This window comes from Alligator sinensis, unplaced genomic scaffold (genome assembly GCF_000455745.1).
Source record: "Alligator sinensis unplaced genomic scaffold, ASM45574v1 scaffold5_1, whole genome shotgun sequence".
Classification (NCBI taxonomy): Eukaryota; Metazoa; Chordata; order Crocodylia; family Alligatoridae; genus Alligator; species Alligator sinensis.
Window position 1 is genome coordinate 333,005 of NW_005842213.1, and position 20,735 is coordinate 353,739.

Consider the following 20,735-nt stretch of genomic DNA (forward strand, 5'->3'; position numbering starts at 1 on the left):
AGACCATTTCCGGCTTTGTTTTATTTATTTTGCAAAGATGTCTCTGATTGTCCTGAAACGATGGTGTACAGTTATTCCGTGAAGTTCTGTAACTACTCCTGCCGCTCGCTGAGTGAGCTTGATCGCCTGTGTAGTGTCAAGAGCATTCCTATGGAGGGCTGTGGTTGCCCTGAGGGGACTTACCTAAATGCAGATGAGCACTGTGTGCTTCCAGAGAACTGTCCATGCTACTATAAAGGCCAAATCATTGAAGTGGAGAAATCCTTCCAAGAGGACGAAATGATGTGGTATGTTGATTCTGATGAGGTAATGATTGCATCATAGCTGCACTGAAATGTTATACGCACTGTTGTTTGTGCAAGTAATACTTGCTGAATAAATTTGTATCATACAAGGGGACAATGGTATTTTTTTTCCATGTGATAATACTGGCGCAGGCTTCAGTACCACTGAATGGAGCAGCACTTCAGAGCAGTGGCATAACTAAGATTGGGCACCTGAGACAATCTCCTGGGCACCAACTTGGAAGGGGCTGGAAAATTAACAGATGCCACTGCAGCTGCATAATTGTGCTGCCAACAAGGCAGGAGCTGCAATTCGGCACTGCTTCCATGAATCGCAGCTGTCCCAGGCACCTAGCTGCCTTGCTACTTCTCTGCCTCGGGTGTAAAGCCAGGTACTGCAGCAGTGGACAAGAGGTTTCTAAAAAAGAAGGTGGGAACCACACATCAATACCAGGAGTGAGAAGGAATATTAATGGCTGTAGGCAGAAGTGAAGGGTATGGAGGTATTAAGAGGTAATAAGAGAAAGGAGGTAATAAGAGGTCAAAAGGGAGGGAAGACGGGCTAGCTGAGTTGAAAAAGTGGAGTTAGTAGGCACATGGAAAAAGGGAATCATTAATGAGGTACAGAAAAAGCAATGTTAAATGGTAGGAGTGAAAGTGGATATGGCAAGGGACTGGTAGCTTTATAGTTTGGTCTCAGATATCTTACTCATAGGGCATGTACAGACCTCATACATGGGCTCATATATGCCCTAATGAGCCTTAAAAATGTCTAACGTGCCTTAAATCAGCACATGTAGATATGCCCATATACTATTAGACTTTATTGATAGTCCCCTTTCAACATACAGTTTTGCAATAAACATCAGAAATAAAATTTTATTGTGGAACAAAATTGATTGTTGTCACAATGTCCCTTTTCGGTGTGAAAACCTATGAACAGAAACATTTTATTTCTTCCAAAAAGGAAGATTGTAAGACAAAAACAGTTTTGGGGGAGCACAAACTTCAGTTTTGAAAAACGGACATTTGAGAAATTCTAACACATGGTAAAAATAAAATGTTTTAAATTTCAAGTGAAAAATAATGGGCATTTTCAACCAACTGAGTGCATCACTGGATTATAACAATTTGCTCTTTATATAATCCCTTTTATTCAAGGATCTCAAAGTACTTTGAAAACATTAATTTTGTATCCCAGTGCCCTTGAGTCATTTTACAGATAAGGAGAAAAATTAAATGAATTGAACTGAATTGCTTAATGATGCACAAGTCAGTGGAAAAGGAGAGGATAGAGCATAAATCTTGTGCGTCTTACTTCCCTCACCTTCTGTCTGTGGTGACAATTCTGTTTCAGAACATGAGAAACTTTATGACCCCTTCATGCTGGTGTGACAACTTTAGACAACTTTTGCTTTCTAATACAAATGTGCAAAGAACTGATGTGTTTCTTATTTTATGAAATTTCTTTAGCAAATGCATTCAAGGAAGATTAGACTGCATTGGAGAAACCATGATAGATAAAGGTGAGACTTTATTAAAGTTGGGAATTAAGATGTCCTTTAAAAGTTATTTATTTTCAAAATATTTGTCCCTTTTTAATATGTAGTGCTATTGTATCCACATCCTGGTTCTCCCTGAAATGTGTGAGTTAGAGGTTGGAAGCATAGTAGCTTTTTGGATACATTTTCTTTGTAAAGTATTTCCAAACTTGTTGAACTTAAAAAAAAAAAAATATATATATATATATCCCAAACCTCATAAGATGAAAAAAGTGCTTTTTTCCCCCACTATGCTTTCAGCTTTTTAAGAATGAATCCTTCAGAAATGGAAGTATGGTTCATTTGACTAATGACTTTCTTCATGATGCACTTAGCCTCAGATACGCACTTATCTAGAATTTCTGATGTGCCTCGCACAATGGTGTATTTCTTTGTCTCCCCCAAGAAGGATGTGTGTTCCAATATCACAAATAATTCAATTCTGACAGCATAGTAAGACATGTTCTTTTGTGGGAATTCTTTATTTCATGAAAGAATAAGGGGTTCCATGCTTTCCTGTGCCACACGAGTCTGCTTCATCCCTGTTAGAGACATAATGGGTGAGCAAGGTTCACGGATGGAAAAGTATGTGTTGTTGGGAAAAGGAGGGGCAGCTGCTATTGGTGGGATGCTCCACTCTGTTGTTACATCTGCTAGGCTGCAGATTCCTTCTATATCTTGTGCTACATTAAGCCTAGGAAGAACACAAATATGGACAGAACCAAGGCAGTGAGTAGTAGATATTAAAAGGAAAGGCCCCACACTACAACAATTGGATCCAGAGTTACAACATTATTCCTCTACAGGGTTTCCAAATTATCCCCCACACACATCCCTGTCAGATAGTTTATCTTTAAAAAAATTTCAAAACCATTTTCAGCTCAGATTTACAGCAAGATTTTTCAATGTAAGAAGGGGCAGCTGGAGCCACTGGTGGCAAACTTTCTTGGGGGAAGTAGGAAAAGTTTACTTTGTATATTTTATAATTTAAAGAAAAAGAAAAATATTTAGTAAATCCAATGACAGGGGCAGTGCTTTTGGAAACAAAAAAAAAATCTGTTAGTTTCCCCTTTAGAATCTCAGCTCAAGACTCTATGAAAGAAAATCCCAGAAATACAGCTGGTATGCTCCATAATGCACTTTGAAATGTTTGGTATGGAAAACACTATAAGATGACATCCACATGAGTTTCATCAGCTGACCCTTATGTTATGGCTTTTTCTCTCTTGTAGAGTGCCCTCCTCCTATGTACTACTTCGACTGCACTTCTGCTGGGCCAGGGACCATTGGATCTGAGTGCCAGAAAAGTTGTAAGACACAGGACATGCAGTGTGTAAGGGGTTAAATTCATAGTAGCTAAAAGATGCATGACTAACACTATTCTGCATGTACAACTGTTCTTAACAAATGGTAATGACAGTGCATTACATTGTTTGCAAACAACCTATATTCAGTTATTAACCACAGCTATAACTATCTACTTTTTCATTATGCCTGTCATGACTCATTTTAATGGTTTGCAGCAATCTGACTTGTTGAGTTTTTTTGAAAAAAATCTGCTTTCCTACATGCATAAAATAAATCAATCCACAGAAAACTATAGATCTGTAATATCTATGGCTTCCAAAATAATATAATGGACCCGATTTGTAGATTGTCTTTGGCCTAACTTCTGGTTTGCAGCTGTAGTTTTGCACCCATGGCCAACTGTCTGCGATTTTTCTTTCTCCTACCTGGTTAACTAATATACCACTTTGCATTATTTTTTCATGTTCACAGTATGTCACAGAATGTGTCTCTGGCTGCATATGTCCTGATGGGCTTGTATCTGATGGCAAAGGGGGCTGTATTGCTGAAGACCAGTGTCCATGTGTCCATGGAGGAAGTTTCCATAAGCCAGGGGAAACCATCATAATCGGCTGTAACACGTGGTATAATATTCCACATTCTTTTATTATCACTCACTGTGTCAGAAGGTGATGGCTAGTAAAATGGCTGTTAAAAACAGCAGGGCAAATGATCCAAAAACAAAATAAAAATCAAATGCTCAGCCCCCTGCCCCCACTTCCTCAGAGGTATATGTACGGATGCAAAGTGCATTTTAAAATTAGCCCAGGATCATCATGCTGGCTCCCTTTCAGCACCCCCTTTCCCCACACATTATATAATTCATTTGCATATATAGGGACAAAAGGTGCTAGCTTCTCTTCGTATTATTTTTGGCCTCCTCTGTAAATTGCTCATGTACCTACACATGAAACACTCAGATCCCTGCCTGGTTGAGAGCTAGATTACAGCCAGATGTTTTATGAGTAGTAAAGGTGAAATTGCCAGAGGCTTCTCTCCTAATTCAACATCTGTGCACAGATAGTAGCCAGGGATGCACCTAAGTCTTCACCTACATGTGCGGACTGCTTTCTGCTATACTTGGTGTGGGCTCTGGGCAACCTAAAATGGATGGGAAGCAAGTAGGATTGTGCTTCCTGTTCCATAGTTACAACAGCACCAGTAGGCTATGGGAGAACTTCTGCTATATTGTGGCTCTCTCTGCACTCTTCAGCAGTGCCCCCAGTTTGAACCTACCTGTTGGGTGTAGCTGAGCCTTATAAGAAGAGCTAAACCCCAGTAAGGCTGAATTTGAGGAAATCTGATGTTCTCAGGAAATAACTGCATTTCTGAAGTTGTTGCTGTAGTTTATGTAGCACCTGCTGCCTATGGCTGAGGAAACTGGATGGATGTCTTTGAGGAAACACCTTATATAAAATGTAAAAAAGTCAAATTTGTGCCTCAGTAATACAATTGATAGGAAAGACTTCAACTTAGCTTACCAGTCTAAAACCGGGAATTTGAGGGGTATATGTTTTCTCTAACCAAGTGAAACCAGCTGAAATAAATTAATCTTAAACTCTGAATTATTTAATATCTACCTTGATTTATGTAAGACCATCCATCATGGAAAAATTGTGATCTTTTACATTTTATCTTTTAGCACATGTAACAACAGGCAATGGAACTGTACAGGTAACATCTGCCATGGAGTATGCACAGTGTATGGAAATGGACATTACTGGACTTTTGATGAAGAGAAGTATAATTTCATGGGCGACTGTGATTATATTCTAGCTCAGGTATCAAGGTTTTATTGCCATTCTGAGTCCTGCTGCTTTTCACAGGCTCAAGTCAGTGTTGCCTTGAAGTGCTCAGAAGTCTATCCTATATAAGATAAGAGACACTAAGAAAAGATTCTACCCCTCCACCCCTTCATGGCTGTAAAGGAACCCAGGCCACAGCAGAAGTAGTGAAATTTCCTCAGAAAAAGAATGACAGTCAGTGTTTAAAAGCCCCACAAGCAGTGTTCAGCTCCCTGAGGGTTGCCTCCAGGATATCATGTAATAAGATTCTGAGTGTAGGATATGACTGCACAATCCTCTGCCATGTGGCTTCATTAGTCTGTTGCTTAAGGTATAGTTGGGATATTACAGCTGTAGGATCCACTACAGTCTCACAGCTGGAGCAGGAGCTGAAGGGCAGGAGCTTCCTTTCCAGGAAGAGACCCAAAACAGTTGGGCAGGATTCTGAGCAGAGGACAGTGCAAAGGTATCTCTCAGCGGCCTGAGGGGGAATGACAGAGGCAACTGCCCTGGGTGACAACTTGATGTGTGTGGGAGGAAGCGGGGGTGGTGTAAAATTGCTGCTACTGGTGACTGCCTTTTTGCATTCAGGAACTAGAAGTGATCACTTCTGCTTTGCCCCAGTTGCCCAGCCATGTTGCTGCACTGCTGGTATCTCTACAAGAACATTATACCTATCAGTTTAATACTGGGGCCCAGCCTTACAAGTTTTTGCTAGGACTGTCAAACTAACTGAAAAAAAAATCCTGTTTCAGAAGAGATAATGAGGAAATCAGGGCACCCTTTGTCCTGTGGTGTTTGGAAGAAAAATAATGGCACCAGACTCTGTTTATAATTGAGTATAGATATCTCAATTGTGTGGCTGTGACAGGGGACAATCTCCCAGGCCTGGTCACAGTACTGGCCCACCCACCTGTCTAGGGCAGTCTGCCTGGTCTCTCCTGCCATGCCTTTGTTGTAAGGTAAACTGGTGTTACAATATAAGCGGGAGGCTGCCCATTCAAGACCTTGATGCCTAGAGGTTTACATATGACTCCAACCTTTCCTTATCGTGTTCCAAGCCTTGCAGATGTTATCCTTGAGTTGCTGTTTGCTCCAGCTTGAGGCTGAGCCAAATTCAGCCCCTTGCTCAGCCTTACGCATTCATCCTATCATTCCACCCCAACGGACCTCATTCACACCACCTGCTCCCACTGGGCTTCTAGTACTCCACCCACTCTCACTGGGCCTCTTACTTGCTGCCCCAAACAGGGCCACATTTGACTTGCCCTTTTCCCTTGAGTGGCTCCTGTAGGCCATTAGGCTTGCCTACTCACACTCCTTAGACTGAACTAGGGCCAGTCTTTGGGCCTCTCCTGCGAGTCTCTTCTGAGTGTTGACCAGCCAATTCACCTTGCCCTGGGCAGAGTTCTGACTCAAGCCCCTTGCTGGGTAACTCCTCGTTTGCACCCTCTAATTAGGGCCAATTACTTGCCCTCTCGGTCTCAGGCCCACTGTGGCCTTAGGTATCTGAAGACTTACCTGGACCTAAATGCCCCCTTCCTGGGGCCTCAACACTCTACCCCTTCACCAGGGTAACTACTTTACCCCTGCTCACTGGGGCCCACACTCTGTCCCTATGATGGGGCCTTGGGGTATTATACCTCCTTGGGCTCAGGTGCCTCTCTCATAGGTGGACTTGGGCCCACTATGCTCCGGGGTCTTACACTCCTAGGGGCTCGGGTGCCTCTGTCTAAGCATGCCTGACCCTCCTTCCCTCTGATCTGAATGACCCACTGGATGGTGGGGGCTGGGGTTTTAAGGTGCTTCTACCTGCCTTTCATCAGGGAGGTAACTGGTCTGGCATTTTTGGGGGACTGTCCCACCATGGACAGCCCCACCAGACCACACTTCCTCTGCAGGCTGTAGTTTTTGGTCTTACCCAGAACCAAGCAGACATATCCTGCCCTGGTCTAGTTCCCTCATTAGGGCACCTGGCTGATGTACTTGGGCTCTCTTTCTCATTGGGCCCAACTCTCACTCTGACCCCATTCTGATCTGATAACATCTTGCATGCTCACTGATCCTTGCCCTCTTTGGCTGTGATGTCTCCGCATCGAAGGGACCTTCAGCCTTTGCAGGCTCTGGCCCCACCTCCAGGTCAGTTGGGGTGCCAAAGAGCTCACAGTGGCCCTGGCCTGCCCCTCACATTGGGCTTAATTGCCCTTTGGCCTTGGCCCTCTTGCATTGAGCAGTGTGAGGGATCAGAGACTCAACTTAGCCACTGCTGACACCCATACCCCAGAGAGGGGTCCCTCCTGGATACCACCAGAGAGCCCTCTTCTACTCCTGGGCTTCCCTGGATTCCTTGTAGGCCCACCAGCTGTTAGCCCCATGCCTAGGCTGGGCCTTGTTCTAACTCGGCTGAAATCTTCTTCCTGGGACTCAGGACCCCACTTGTCTATAGGAACCTCCTGCCATCCCTGTAGTTCCTTCCTTACCGCCAAGGATTTTTATGAGCAGCAGCTCAGCTGGATGTTGTTGCTCCTTCAGATGCTTACAGTACACTGCTGCCTCAGCCCAGAGAGCCGGGATCTAAAATGGCCACCTCATGAGGGCTGGCCTGCACTTGCCAGCTGCCTGCTCTCAGGCCTTAAAGTGACAGAGCACTGAAGGAATCTCCCTGCTGCTCACCATGCAGGCTGCTCTGTAGCCTGCAGCAGCACACTACATGGCAAGTACCCTGATTGTGCTCTGCCTCAGTATCCAACCTCACACATGCATATTACTTTTCCTGGTAAATGCCTCTTGTCAGTCCACCCTGCTACACTCCCACAACTCAGCTGGACTCCAAAGCTTATTTTTGAAGAGGTACGAAGGGTTCTAATTTATCCTTGGAGAAACAGCACAGATTCTGGCATACAGATTCTGATACCCTTGCTTATGGGCTATATCTCAACTAGAAAAAATCCTAGGAGACAACCTAAAGTTCACCAGGACTAGCAAATATATGGTTAACGGGCAATATACCCTGAGTACATGGCATTAATTTAGATTTTTTTTTTAAACACAATTTCTTTCTTCATCTCCTCATGGCCTTTTTATATAGTGCTGTGTTGAACCATCACTTCAGTTTGATTCCCCAGTAATAATAATGAGATCTGGCCTTTAAACTGGTTTAATTTATACATTGAATTGTCTGGGTAAAGCTGTATGCAGAACCAGCAAAAATTGGGCTTAGCTTTCTCTTTGAATTTGGTCCTCTATGCCTACTTCCAAATGATTCCAGCCTGATTATAGAGTGTGCTTTGTATTGTGTGTATATTGTTAAATGGTTAACATCCAAGGGCCACATTTATCCTTGGAGTAACTCCACTGACTTCAATACCTAGAGGAAACTGGGATGGCTTTGCTGGATTTGCTGGCAACATTTTTCCATATTTTAACCCTCGTGCCTCTTTGAAAGACATAACTGCTGCTACAGTATAGGTAATTCTACAGACAAAACATTTTTTGTTAGAGATTATTGTAAAATTCAACTTACAGGTAATGAAATGAACAGGATTCAAGGTCCCAATTTTTCAGTCTTCTGTTTTTTGTGAAAATGCTCTGTATAGGAAAAGAAGTCTTAACAAAGGACTCTACTATTTATATTTAGAAATGTAAGTAGGTTTATAAAAATGTTCAGTCTTTCACTTAGCTATGCTTTCTGTTAAAACAGCCATTGACTTAAATAAGCACAATAAAACCAACACTGAGTACTTCAGAAAATTGGAATGCAATGATGATTCAAAAGGTGCAGTCAAATATGAGTCTCATAATTCATTTATGGGAATGTTTAAAACTTATACTTGTCGGATAAAAAGATGTAATATGCTTTTCTTTGTTTTGCTAAGGACTTTTGCCCCAATAACCCTAATGATGGCACCTTCCGAATTGTAACTCAGAACAATGCATGTGGAAAATCACTGTCCATCTGTTCCATGAAGATCACATTGATTCTTGAGGTGTGTCCAAAATCAGTTTTAACTCTGAATTATGTTGGGGGCAGGGTGGTGGCTGGTTAGATGGGATATGGGTAGGAACTTATCAAGTTCATGGCAGAAGTGGGGTGCACTGTGGGTCCTTTAATCTTGCAGGTTCCCTCACAGCCTCCCCCCACTGATTGGTGGAGGGGCCCCACTTGCAGCTTGCACTTGATTAGCAGGGAAGCAAAAACTATGGTTTTAAATATGGCATCGTTTTTGCCTCCTGCCACTGATTGGATGAGGGGCCCTGGATGGCCCTGCTGTTTGCTGCTGACTGGCAGGGAGGCAAAAATGGTGCCATGTTTAAAATTGCTGTTTTAGCTTCGCTGGTGATCAGGAGGGAGTGGCAGTGTCCTCTACTAATCAGCAGTGGAGGACAACGGGGTACTGCTACCGTGACGTAGCAGGGAAATCTAAGTGTGAGCCACCTGTATGGCATAGTATGGGCAGTTACTGCACTGTGTTTTAGTATTTCCAAAAGGAAGAAATAAAGGATGGCACAGTAACAACATTGCTGTATGGTGATGTGTAGATACACTCAGTTTGTAGGTGGGGTAATCAAACCAGGAAGCTTGCACTAGAGATTTCTTTGTTGAAACCAAAAAAGCCAGAAAAACAGAAATGTGTGAGATGAGGCAGCATTTAGAACTGGTCAGAATGGCCAAGGCTTGGCATTTAAGTGGAGTAAGCGAAGGAGACAGCAGCCCATAATAAAAGAATCAATTTGTAGGGATTTAGGGCTGTATGTGGAGGTGGGAGGAATGGTTATATTCAAGTCTCATGGCTTGAACACAGGGCAGGGGCTGCCAGACTGTTGTATCCTCATCACAGAAGGCTCCCTAGCTGCAAAGGAAAGAGCCTCTTCCTCATTGTAGTGTTGTATTTTCTATTCAGTTGTGATTTAATTCTTGTTTTCTTCAGTGCAATCTAATTCCTTGTTCTAGAACAGTGAAATTAGACTCTTGGAGGGGAAAATTCAGGAGATAACCACTGATCTAACAGCTGAAAAGAATTACAAAGTGGATCTCCGAGGAATTTATATTGTGATTGAAACTACCCAGGGAATGACCTTAATGTGGGACCAAAAGACCACAGTGATTGTCCAACTGGCACCATCTTTCCAGGTTGGTAGAAGACTAAGGGTAGAGAGACTGATTCTCCAATTGGGCCTCAGTTTTTAGGAGGAACAATTGTGTGCTAGTGGGCACATTTACATGAAATGCTACATCAAGCATCTACACAAGACTACAATAATGTAGCATTGGTAAGTACAAACTGTGTTGCCAATGCTACTGCACAGTAGGATTGGAAAGCATCCATGCACTGCCGGGACTGAGCAGTAATGGCGATTACTGTGCAGTCATTTAGTACTTGCTTTAGCAAGTACTACAGTTAGTAGTAGTTGTTAGTAACAACTGTACAGTTGGGAGCACATGTAGACATGCCCAGTATTAACCTGGACTCCCAAATTTGCTTTTTATCTGCAATACCTTGCTAAAATATTTTTAATCTGAAAATTATACCCCTTAAAAATAGAATACCAATTTGAAATCCATGCTTTAAAAAAAGAGTGTTTCTCAATCACTGTAATTAAACCAACTTATTGCATTAGTTAAGTTATTGTGATCACATTGGTACTATGAACTATCCAGAGTGTGAAGGAAAGTGTCATGGCGGGGTCCTCCAGGAGGGCCATGATCTCCTTAAGGCCCCCTCTTCTGTGCCAAGTCAGCCCAAGGGCACCCTCGGTTTCTCGCCCGCCACGTCTTTGCTGTTAGATAAGGTTGGGAGGCTACCTCACGTCTTCTTGGACACGGTTCGCTGTGACCTCTGTCCCCTTGGACCCCCGGACCCCTCGTGGGTCTTGTCCTGCAAATGGGTGCCCTGGACACCCTAGCCTTATGGGCTATGCATGGCTCCAACCACCCCGATACCACGCCCCAAGCCTCGCAGTTGGACTAGACGTTGGTCTGTTGAATACACTCGCCCACTCTCTGGGGCCTTCCCTGTACTGCCGCCCGCTCTCTGGGGCCTCCCCTGTACTGCCGCCCGCTCTCTGGGCTCTCCGTGCCCACTCTGGGTCTTCTCTAGAATACTGCCCCTCTCTTGGGGCTCTCTCTCCAATGCTGCCCTTTTCCTAGGGCTCTCTGCGCCCACTCTGGGCCTTCTCTGTAGTGTCAGGGTCCTTCTCGATAAAGCCACCCCTCTCCTGGGGACTTCTGTGCCCACCCTGGGACTTCTCAGGTCAAGCCACCTGTCTCTCGGGCCCACGTTCAACCCACCTGTCTCTCGGGCCCACCGCACTGCTACCCCCTTTCTCTAGGGCTCACCGCACTACTACCCCCTCTCTCCGGGGTTTACCGCGGGGTTCCACCCTTCTCCGGGGTTCACTGCAGTACTATGCCCTTCCTCAGGGGCTCGCCACGCCCATACTGGGGCTTCCTAATAATGTTGCCCCCTCTTTGGGGCTCGCCACGCCCGCACTGGGGCTTCTCAATAACGCTCCTTCTCTGGGGCTCACCACGTCTGCACTGGGGCTTCTCAATAACGCCCCTTTTTGGGGCTGGGGTGTATGCACCCCGGGTGCTGCGCCCGCTGGCGCTGGGATCCCCATGCTACGCTGGGTCCTACATGAGTATGCTGCGCCCTCACTGGCGCTGGGGCCCCCACACCACTGTGGGTCCCTATGAGGCCTCCTCCAACCCCTAATAGCCTCCCCAAACCACCAGTGTAATACATAACAACCACAACGCAAAACACAAGTCCCTAGGCTATAACATAACTATAAGCCGCCTGGCTATAACCACGTTGCTCAGACATCTTAGAGCTGCCTTCTTTTATCTGGCTTGAGCTGTACCTGCGGTTCCCGCATCTTAACTCCAGAAGCTCCTGCCTCTCTGGCTGCTGGCAGGGAACTGCCAGCCTGGCCTCAGCCCTGGGCTTTATGAGGGCCAGGCCCTGCCCCTTCCAGTCAGCTGACCTCCTGGTTGCCCCAGGCAACCCACAGCTGTGCTCCTTATTCCCTGCCAGGGCTCTCTGTCCCTGGCAGTTTCCTCTCTCTAGGAGCAGGGCACCAAGGTGCCCTGCGACAGAAAGCTAGAACAGATTTTAATGCAATAGGGCTTATTGGGCTTTATTTTGTCTCTTATACCACAATTCTTCCAAGGTGTGCACTGCAAGATAAAGAGCTCTAAGGGTTGTTTGGAATTTGCAGAGATTTGGAAGTCATTTACTTTTTTCAGTATAGATTTGATGGAAAAGCAGACCATATTTGAGAACAGGAGGAGCGGCAGGAGAGGTCAGTACTTAATTATAATTTATATTTATTCCATAGGGCAAGGTCTGTGGTCTTTGTGGAGACTTTGACAGCCGCTCAATGAATGACTTTACCACCAGAGGGCAGTCAGTGGAGATGAATGTGCAGGAGTTTGGGAATAGCTGGAAAGTTACTAGTACCTGCACTAATATAAATGTGACTGACCCATGTGCTGATCAGCCTTTCAAGTCTATGCTGGGACAAAAACACTGCAGCATTATTAAGAGTGATATCTTTAGAACTTGCCACAGTAAGGTAATTTCACTCTCTTATTAACTTTAGAGACTTTTCACTTCATAAGGATTCAGTAAATTTAGACCCAGATCCTACTGACTGGGAAGGAAGTTTCATAGACACCCAGGAGAACCCACATCATGATTAGATTAATTCAGCAAAATAGAATGAAGATAGTCAAAGACCCAGAAAATAATTCTTACAGAGGGAAAAAATACCAATTAGCTGAAAACCTTAAAGATAATGTAACCTAGCATAGCCTAAGAATTCTCAGAAAAAATCATCTACATTAACAAGAGGTGGGAGTTAAGATGGCCTTAATTTGGCTTAGTTTAGATCCAGACTGAATTAATCTAAGCTAGGGGTTGGTAACTTTGTACTAATGGTGGGGAAAAATTAACAAAGTGTGGTCCTATGGGAGGCCAGACTACAGTTCCCAACATGCTCCCAGCTCCTCTGGGGTTCTGGTTCCCCCTTCAGTGGGAAGTAAGGTGGGGTGGCGGGGAAGGGCTGAGGCCATGCAAGTCTCACAGACATTCACATGTGTCTTGGAAACTCTGCATGGTCCTAAGCAGCTCTGACTTGCCTGGGCTAGGTCTCCTGGGTGCTCCCGTTGCCCAGCCAGACTGGGAAAGTGTGGGCAGTGGACCAGGCTGTGGAGGGGGGTGGGGGAGGCAGTGGAGAGTCCTTACAGTAGCAGGCACAGGGTGACACCTGGGACCTGGGATTTTTTGGTGTACTTGGCAAGCTGGATAAAATCCCTTCACAGCCAAATCCTCCCTGCAGGCCATAGGTTTCCAAACCCTGATCTAAACCAAATTAAGGCCATTGATATTGTGACTGAAAATATATCCACATAAAGGTTTAAAATAGTTTAATTAATGAAGTTCATAAATTATTTCACCCTAATTTTCCCAAGTATCCCTGAGTAAACATGTCCAAAGACACAAGCAAAATCCAGCCTTGTTCCACTCAGTGGTGTTAGGATTTTGTTTTATATACTTTGAAGTGCTACAGACATTTGGAGGAGTCCTGCCCTATTCAGTCCTATGCTGCACAGCTGAAATTCTAATGGCATGTTCAGCACCTTTATCCTGATTATGTCAAAGAATATGGCACTGAATGGCAGATTACTGAGACCTTTTGTCTCAGCTAAGATAGTTCTGTGAAGGAAGAGCTGTTATAACAGAGTCTTTGTTATCTTACTAGGTTGACCCAATTCCATTTTACGAGTCTTGTGTCTTTGACTTTTGTGGCTGCGACAGTGCAGGAGACTGTGAGTGCTTCTGTACGACAGTTGCTGCTTATTCAAGAAGTTGCAGCAGAGCTGGTGTCTGTATTGACTGGAGGAGTCCTACCATTTGTCGTAAGTACTCACTATGAAAATCATAGAATCATAGGGCGTTTTTACATGTGCTCCAGGGTGGGGAGGGAGGGGACATTTTAATTAGAAAAGCTGTCAGGAGCCACTCTAATGAAAACACAGCATCTCATGTGTTCAGCATCCCACATTTCAAAATGGTGGCAGGGGCACTTTAACTAAAGCTTGTTCAATGAGTTTAGTGAAAGCACACACCCCCCCCCCCCCCCCCCCCCGCCATAACAAGCCCCTTTGTGGTCCAATTACACAATACATGAGATGCTGCAGCACGCTGGAGAGTTCTGATTAGAACACTTGATAAATTGAGTCTGCTCTGACACATTCTAATAAGAACATGGAGGGACTCATGCATAGATACCCATAGAATCATAGAAGCTTAGGGTGGGAAGGGACCTCAGGAGGTCATCTAACCCAGCCCCTTCTCAAGGCAGTACCATTCTCAACTATCATCCCAGCCAAGATTTTGTCTGCCAAGGTCTTGAAAACCTCCAAGGATGGAGATTCCACAATCTCTCTGGGTTGCATGTTCCAGTGTTTGACTCATGAGAAAATTTTTCCTAATATCTAACCTAAACTTCCCTTTCTGCAACTTGAGACCATTGCTCCTTGTTCTGTTACCTGCCACCACTGAGAACAGTCTAGCTCTATCCTCTTTGTAACCACCCTTCACATAATTGATTAGATCCCACCTCAGTCTTCTCTTCTCCAAACTAAATAAGTCCAGTGCCCTCAGCCTCTCCTCAGGAGTCGTGTGCCTCAGCCCATGCACATTATGAAGCTGTTTGCATGCAGACAAGCATATTTCAGATAAGTAGGGCTGTGGGAAGCTTCAGTCCCTGATTCGATTCAGTGGAGATTCGGCCCGATTCAGTGGCTGAATCTGAATTGAATCAGAGGACCCTTTAATCTCTCTGAATTGATTTGGAGAGATTTGGAAAGATTCAGAGATTTGGACATAGACACAGCTTTAAATGTTTTTTCTACATACCTCTAGGTAGCAGGTAGTTTGTGATGGTGGGGTGCATGGAGCATCCCACAGAAGCATGGGAGGCTCCCCAGCACGGTCAGCAGCAGACCCAGAAGAAGACCAGAAGTACTTCTGGTCTGCTTCCAGGTCCACTGGGGAGTGCGCCGGGGGGCCCCCTGTGCCCCCCCCGGCTCAGTGACTGGGTGCCTCCTGGGTCTGAGGGGGGCACCTGGGGTCCCCCTGCAGCCAATTGCTGAGCCGTGTGTGGCCCCCCCCACACACACTCCCCAACAGACCCAGAAGTGGACCAGAATTACTTCTAGTCCACTTCCAGGTTCACTGTTAGGCATGTGAGCCCCCCCACCCCCACCCCCCCGTGCGCCTGTGGGATGCTCCATCTGCCCCAGCATCAGCGATCACGAGCCACGCTGGTACTTTAAGGTACATAGAAAAAACTTTTAAAGGTGTGTCTGTGTCTGAATCACTGATTCTCTGAAATAGCATCGAATCTTCAGATTCGGATTTGGCCGAATCGAATCACAGACAGTGATCCGAATCAATTAATTGTCCCTGATTAGCCTGTCCCTGATTCAGGCTGAATCCAAATCCAAATCAATTAGGGCCCGCTTCACACATCCCTAATAAGAAGGGAAAAATCCTAACTTCTGTACAGGTTCATGACTAAGAATCCTTCAGCTTTTAAGAATTAGAACATTAGAGCAAGTTTCAGTGATCTGAGATTTGGCATTTTATCCTTATCTTCCAGCTGTGTTCTGTGATTACTACAATCCTCCTGACAAACGTGAATGGTATTATAAGCCCTGTGGAGCCACTTGTCTAAAGACCTGCAGAAATCCACAGGGAAAATGTGGTAACACCATGTATAGTTTGGAAGGTAATTCTTATCTGACTTCGATGGACTCTTGTGGGGTCTAAGCTAAACCACACTTGTCTTACGTAATAGAGTTTCTTTCTTCTTTTGGAAGACTGTTCGAGTAATTGCATTGATTTTATGATGTGCAAGCTAGGTAAAAATAGTCTGATTCTTTGGCTGCAGGGGACCCCCAGGTCTTGCAGCAATAGAGTATCATTAATACTATATTTGCAACAATAGAGATAATTCATATTAAGGAAAATAAAAAGGAGAGGATAAATGGTGTATGTAGCTCCCCACTGGTATCCATGAAGACAGAAACCTATCTTTTTAAAGATATTTTAAAAGGGTTCTGTCCTTAGTCTGTGCTAAGCTGACAAGCAATTCTTTCCTTCTGTTCATGTTCCAGGCTGTTACCCAGAATGCAGCCCTGACAAACCATATTTTGATGAGGAACAGAGGGAGTGTGTCTCTCTGCTCAACTGCATGTCTTGGTAGGTCAATGGATGGTAAGAGGGACTATATAAGGTCTATCTATTAGCCAGGTACTATGTTGCCTCAGGTAGTAGGGAAACTTTACATCCTGAGTTCTCACCAAAGGCCTAACAGAATGTGGTTTTTTCAGTTGGGTAGAACTGTGACTTATTTTGGCTATGCTCTGGTGATCTCCTTCATTGGAGGTTGTCAAGAAGAGGATGATACAGGACTTTTTCTGGGATAATGCACAAGTAGCGTACTCTGTATTTGTGCAGGGGGTTGGACTAGATGACCATTGCGGTTCCTTCCAATCCTATGATTGTATCTAGGGCAATAAAACATCAATTATATTTGTTTACTGTTTGTCCACAGCAACCCTGTAGAAGAATTGTGTGCAGAAGACAGCAAAGGTAACTTTCATCATTAATTGTACTATGATCACAACAAATGGCCTCAGAGTGCTAGGCACTGGATATGCATATAGGATATGTCTATGCAGCAGTTACAGATGTGATTGCTGTGCAGTTTAGTCATAGCAAAGCTAATGTTAAACTGCAGCAGCATGGAACTCAGCACAGGTTAACTGCCTGAGTGATTAGTTAGCTTCTCAGGGAGGTTTTGCAGCTTATGCTGAGTTCCGTAATTCTCAAGGTACCCTGCTTGCATGACCGAAACAGGATAGGTTAAAACTCACTTGGGTGTATCTACACAGTGACTTCAGTATAGTTATACACCTCAGTGGGCATGTCTACATGTGCATTAAGGTGATTTTTCTAATGCATGTTAAATTTAGTATCTCCAATGCGAGGTCCTAAAGAAATGTGCATTAGGCTGCCTTAATGTGCAGTAATGAATGCATGTGGTTTTTAAGTGATGTGTAATGTGCAGTAACCTATTTTACTGTGCAATAGCATAATTACACATTTTTAATGTGATGCTTTAATACTCCGTAAAATAGTCTACTGTACATTAAAGCGCATATGTAGGCATACCCAGTATGAGGCAGCTTTTGCCTTGAAGAGTTTATAGACTAAATAGACAGGCTAGGAGCAGACATTACATTTGTCTCTGGACAAGTTGTGCTTATGTTTGTCCTGGAATAGAAAATTGGTTCAATGATGCATTCCCAGGATAATTTTTCAGAGGTACTTTGTGATGTCTTGGGATAAACTGTTAGTATATTTTATCTTATAAACTTTTTTAGGGTTTATCCAGGAACAATGGCCCTGGATGTCCGATTGATTGCACTTTGTCCTAGGATAAAATGGCTTATCCCAGCACAAATGCAGTGTCTGATTGTAGTCACAGAGGCATACATTGACTTGACTGATATATGATACATGTTTTGTGAAAGTGTGGGAATAAAACCTATGTCTCGGAAATGTCAGTCTAGTATTCTATGCCCTGGACCATTTTGCTTCCCTGAGCACGTGTTTGCTGAAGCTGTGAGGGCCTCTTCAAATACATGACCTGGCATTACTAGTTAAATCATCAGTTGATGGACTTTAGGATTCAGTAGACTCCTAGATGGCTACTGTGACATCTAGAGGCTCACTAAGGCAAAGGGGAGTTCCAAACACAGCTCCTGTTTCTGGAAATACCTGTTGTATTCAGGGTATTGGGTTAGAAGAGCATCTGTATGCCACTTATAACTCTGTGCCTTCCAGTGATTCCTTTTATACAAGTTGACTCGTAAAGGAGCCACTCAAGCCAGTTTTGCACTGCCAGTGGGTCCCCGGTTCTAGCACAGAATGAAGTTTGGAATCTAAATGCAATTCTGCAACTAGAATTGGGATAGGACTGTGCAAAGCTTTGGTTGCTGATTAGATTCAGAGGAGATTCAGCCCAATTTGGTGGCCGAATCTCTGAATCCAAATCAAATCGGGAGACCAATAAAAAGGTCCAAATTGATTCAAAGCTCTCCAAATTGATTCAGAAAAGATTTGGAGAGCTTTGGAAATTTTGCTGGTAAGTAGGGAGGGGGAGGGGGGCTGGAGAAGGGGAGGGGACCATGTGGGGCCCCACAAGGCCCCATCCCCTTCCTGCTTCCCCAAGCCCCCCAACCATCCCCTGATCCCCACCTGCTCTCCCCAGCCACCCCCCATGGCTGTCCCCCCGGGCCCCAGCCCCTGGTGTTGTGTTTTTTTTTTTTTTTTAAAGACCCGGGAGCTGGGGCTGGGCAGGGAAGCCATGGTGGGTGGGGACTGGGAGAGCAGGCGGGGGCTGGGGGTCTGTGGCAGAGCCCCCCACACAGCGTGGGGCAGTGGGGAACAGGGAGAATTCCCCCCCACCCCACCTGGCAGCAGCCAGTGTGGGGGCTTATTTTTTTTAAAGAGCCGGGAGTTGGGGCCAGGTTGGGCAGCCATTGATGGGGCTGGGAGAGCAGGCGGGGGATGGGGCCTGTCTGATTCGGAGATTCAGCCAATTCAGCAGTGGCCAAATCTCCAAATCAGATTTAGTTGAATCGATTGGGACAGTGATTCAAATCACTGAATCGAATCACTGTCCTCCGAATCGGCCGAATCCAAATCCAAAGAGAATACTAGTCGCTTCGTACAGGCATAAATTGGGATGAGCTCTGCACTTATCGTGTCATATGCAGGAGCCACATCACACTTGAGCATCTTTTATCTTAGAGTTGATAGTTTGGGGAAGAATTATACCTAATTCAGGGTTATCTTTTATATCTGTTCATAATCATGTGTTTCCTCCTTTCACCGCATTTCCTTCTCATTGTGTCAGAATGCCTCTGCTGCTACCATGAGAAGACCTACACCTTAAATGCAAATATCTACAATAAAACAGAATGGGGGAGATGCAGAACAGCTGTTTGTGGTCCTAATGGAAAGATCATTAGAACATTCATCCCTTGTGAAGTACTGCCTACAACACTACCTGCTATAGAAATGTCAGGTACTAGATTTATATGAGAGCTGTTGTCTTATACTTAGTATAAAAAAAACCCCTTGCAATTGTGACAAAATTTGTCCTCCTTAAAAAAGGTCTTTTGTACAATAATTGTACAGGCCTATGGTCGACACATAATGCAGGAGAGTACAAATTTGAGACATGATGTCAGGTTCTCTGGTCTACAGAACTGAAGAACTAAAGAGATAGAGGCAAAGGTACCTCTATGATATTTTTACAGAACCCCAGTCCTAGGAATCTGGCAAGTTCCCAGTACAATTCAGGGGTATTTATGCCAGCTGCAAACAGTTCCAAATATTTCATGGCTCTAGTGCCACCTTTTTATTCTGAACCTTGTTTTTCTGATATACTTCTCACCTCCTGTCATACTGTCAGGCAATTTGCAGTGGATCACAGTAGCATAGAAATGTATCACTAGCTGTCTCGCACTTTGTGAAAAACTCCATATGTAAGGCACACTAGAAAAAACTCCCATCTCACAAGAAACACTAGGGAGGGGAAAATGAAGCTTCAATATGATTTTGTCAAGGGCTGGTTAATGTTCTGAAAACCAGACTAGCAATGAAAAAATGCGGGGAGGAAAGTAAATATGTTATTCCTCCTTCAATGCAATGAATTATACTTAAATCAGTAACAAAAGATACACTGTAGGGCTGTGCGAGGATTCGGATCCGGAGAAGCTTCGGACACTTTGGCGTCTGAAGCAGCACGTCCAGGTTGAAGTGCTGGCTTTGTCAGGCTTTCCGAGGCAGTTTGGAGCTTCCAAAGTGCTTTGGAAAAGCTTTGGAACTGCCTCAGAGATCTGGCCATAGGATATAATGGGGAATCAATGAAATATCTATAACTGTGTTGTTTTTTGTCTGATTTGGATGAAATTTGCAGGGATTCTATCCTCTGCTGAAAGCATGAAGTCTGTCAAGCTTCAAGAACATTGATACATGGGGTTAGGGGGGACTGCACCCCAAATTCCTGAAAGCAAACCTCGCGTCATGTCTATGTGTTACAACACAGGGGGGTGAAAACTGCAGGGGTGGTAGCCCCTGGTGAGGCCACAAAGCCTGCCATGTTTCAAGAGGATCAGTGGAGGGGTTTGGGGGGAACTGCACCTCAAGCTGCTGACAAGCAAAACACGTGACATAGATGACCCCGTGTGTGTTAAGGTGCAGTGGGCTGAAGACTGCAGGGGTTGTGGCCCCTCATCAGGCCATGAAGCCTGCCAAGTTTCAAGGAGATAAGTGCAGGTGTTTGGGGGAAACTGCACCTCAAGTTGCGGACAAGCAAAACTTGTGACATGGGTGACACTGTGTGTGTTAAGGTGCAGCAGGATGAAAGCTGCAGGGATGGTAGCCCCTGCTGCAGCCATGAAGCCTGACAGCTGTCAAGGAGATAGGTGCAGGGGGGGGTTGGGGCCCTGCACCTCTGGCTGCTGACAGGCAAAACTTGTGACATGGGTGCTTGTGCCACTCTGTCTGTCTTGGGGTGGGGGAGGGGGGTGGAACTACTGCAGGCCTGGCTGCTAAGCTACTGTGTTTTGAATCAATCATGATTCACTCAGGGACCAGTTCAATACACAGTTGCTACCTAATGTAACCAGT

At 44.8% G+C, this 20,735-nt stretch overlaps 1 protein-coding gene across 1 annotated transcript in view; it reads left to right on the top strand.

Annotated features, from left to right (window-relative positions):
* The window catches only part of LOC102388612 (mucin-5B-like), an 82,320-nt gene that overhangs the window by 36,243 nt on the left and 25,342 nt on the right, over nt 1-20,735 (top strand). Inside the window, exons 16-28 of the mRNA XM_025207896.1 lie at nt 38-287; nt 1,758-1,810; nt 3,058-3,158; nt 3,605-3,756; nt 4,815-4,953; nt 8,832-8,942; nt 9,908-10,087; nt 12,298-12,534; nt 13,723-13,879; nt 15,628-15,756; nt 16,145-16,229; nt 16,585-16,622; nt 18,955-19,125. Of these exons, the coding sequence (XP_025063681.1) occupies nt 38-287; nt 1,758-1,810; nt 3,058-3,158; nt 3,605-3,756; nt 4,815-4,953; nt 8,832-8,942; nt 9,908-10,087; nt 12,298-12,534; nt 13,723-13,879; nt 15,628-15,756; nt 16,145-16,229; nt 16,585-16,622; nt 18,955-19,125 (1,803 nt within the window). The remainder of the gene's footprint in view (nt 1-37; nt 288-1,757; nt 1,811-3,057; nt 3,159-3,604; nt 3,757-4,814; nt 4,954-8,831; nt 8,943-9,907; nt 10,088-12,297; nt 12,535-13,722; nt 13,880-15,627; nt 15,757-16,144; nt 16,230-16,584; nt 16,623-18,954; nt 19,126-20,735) is intronic.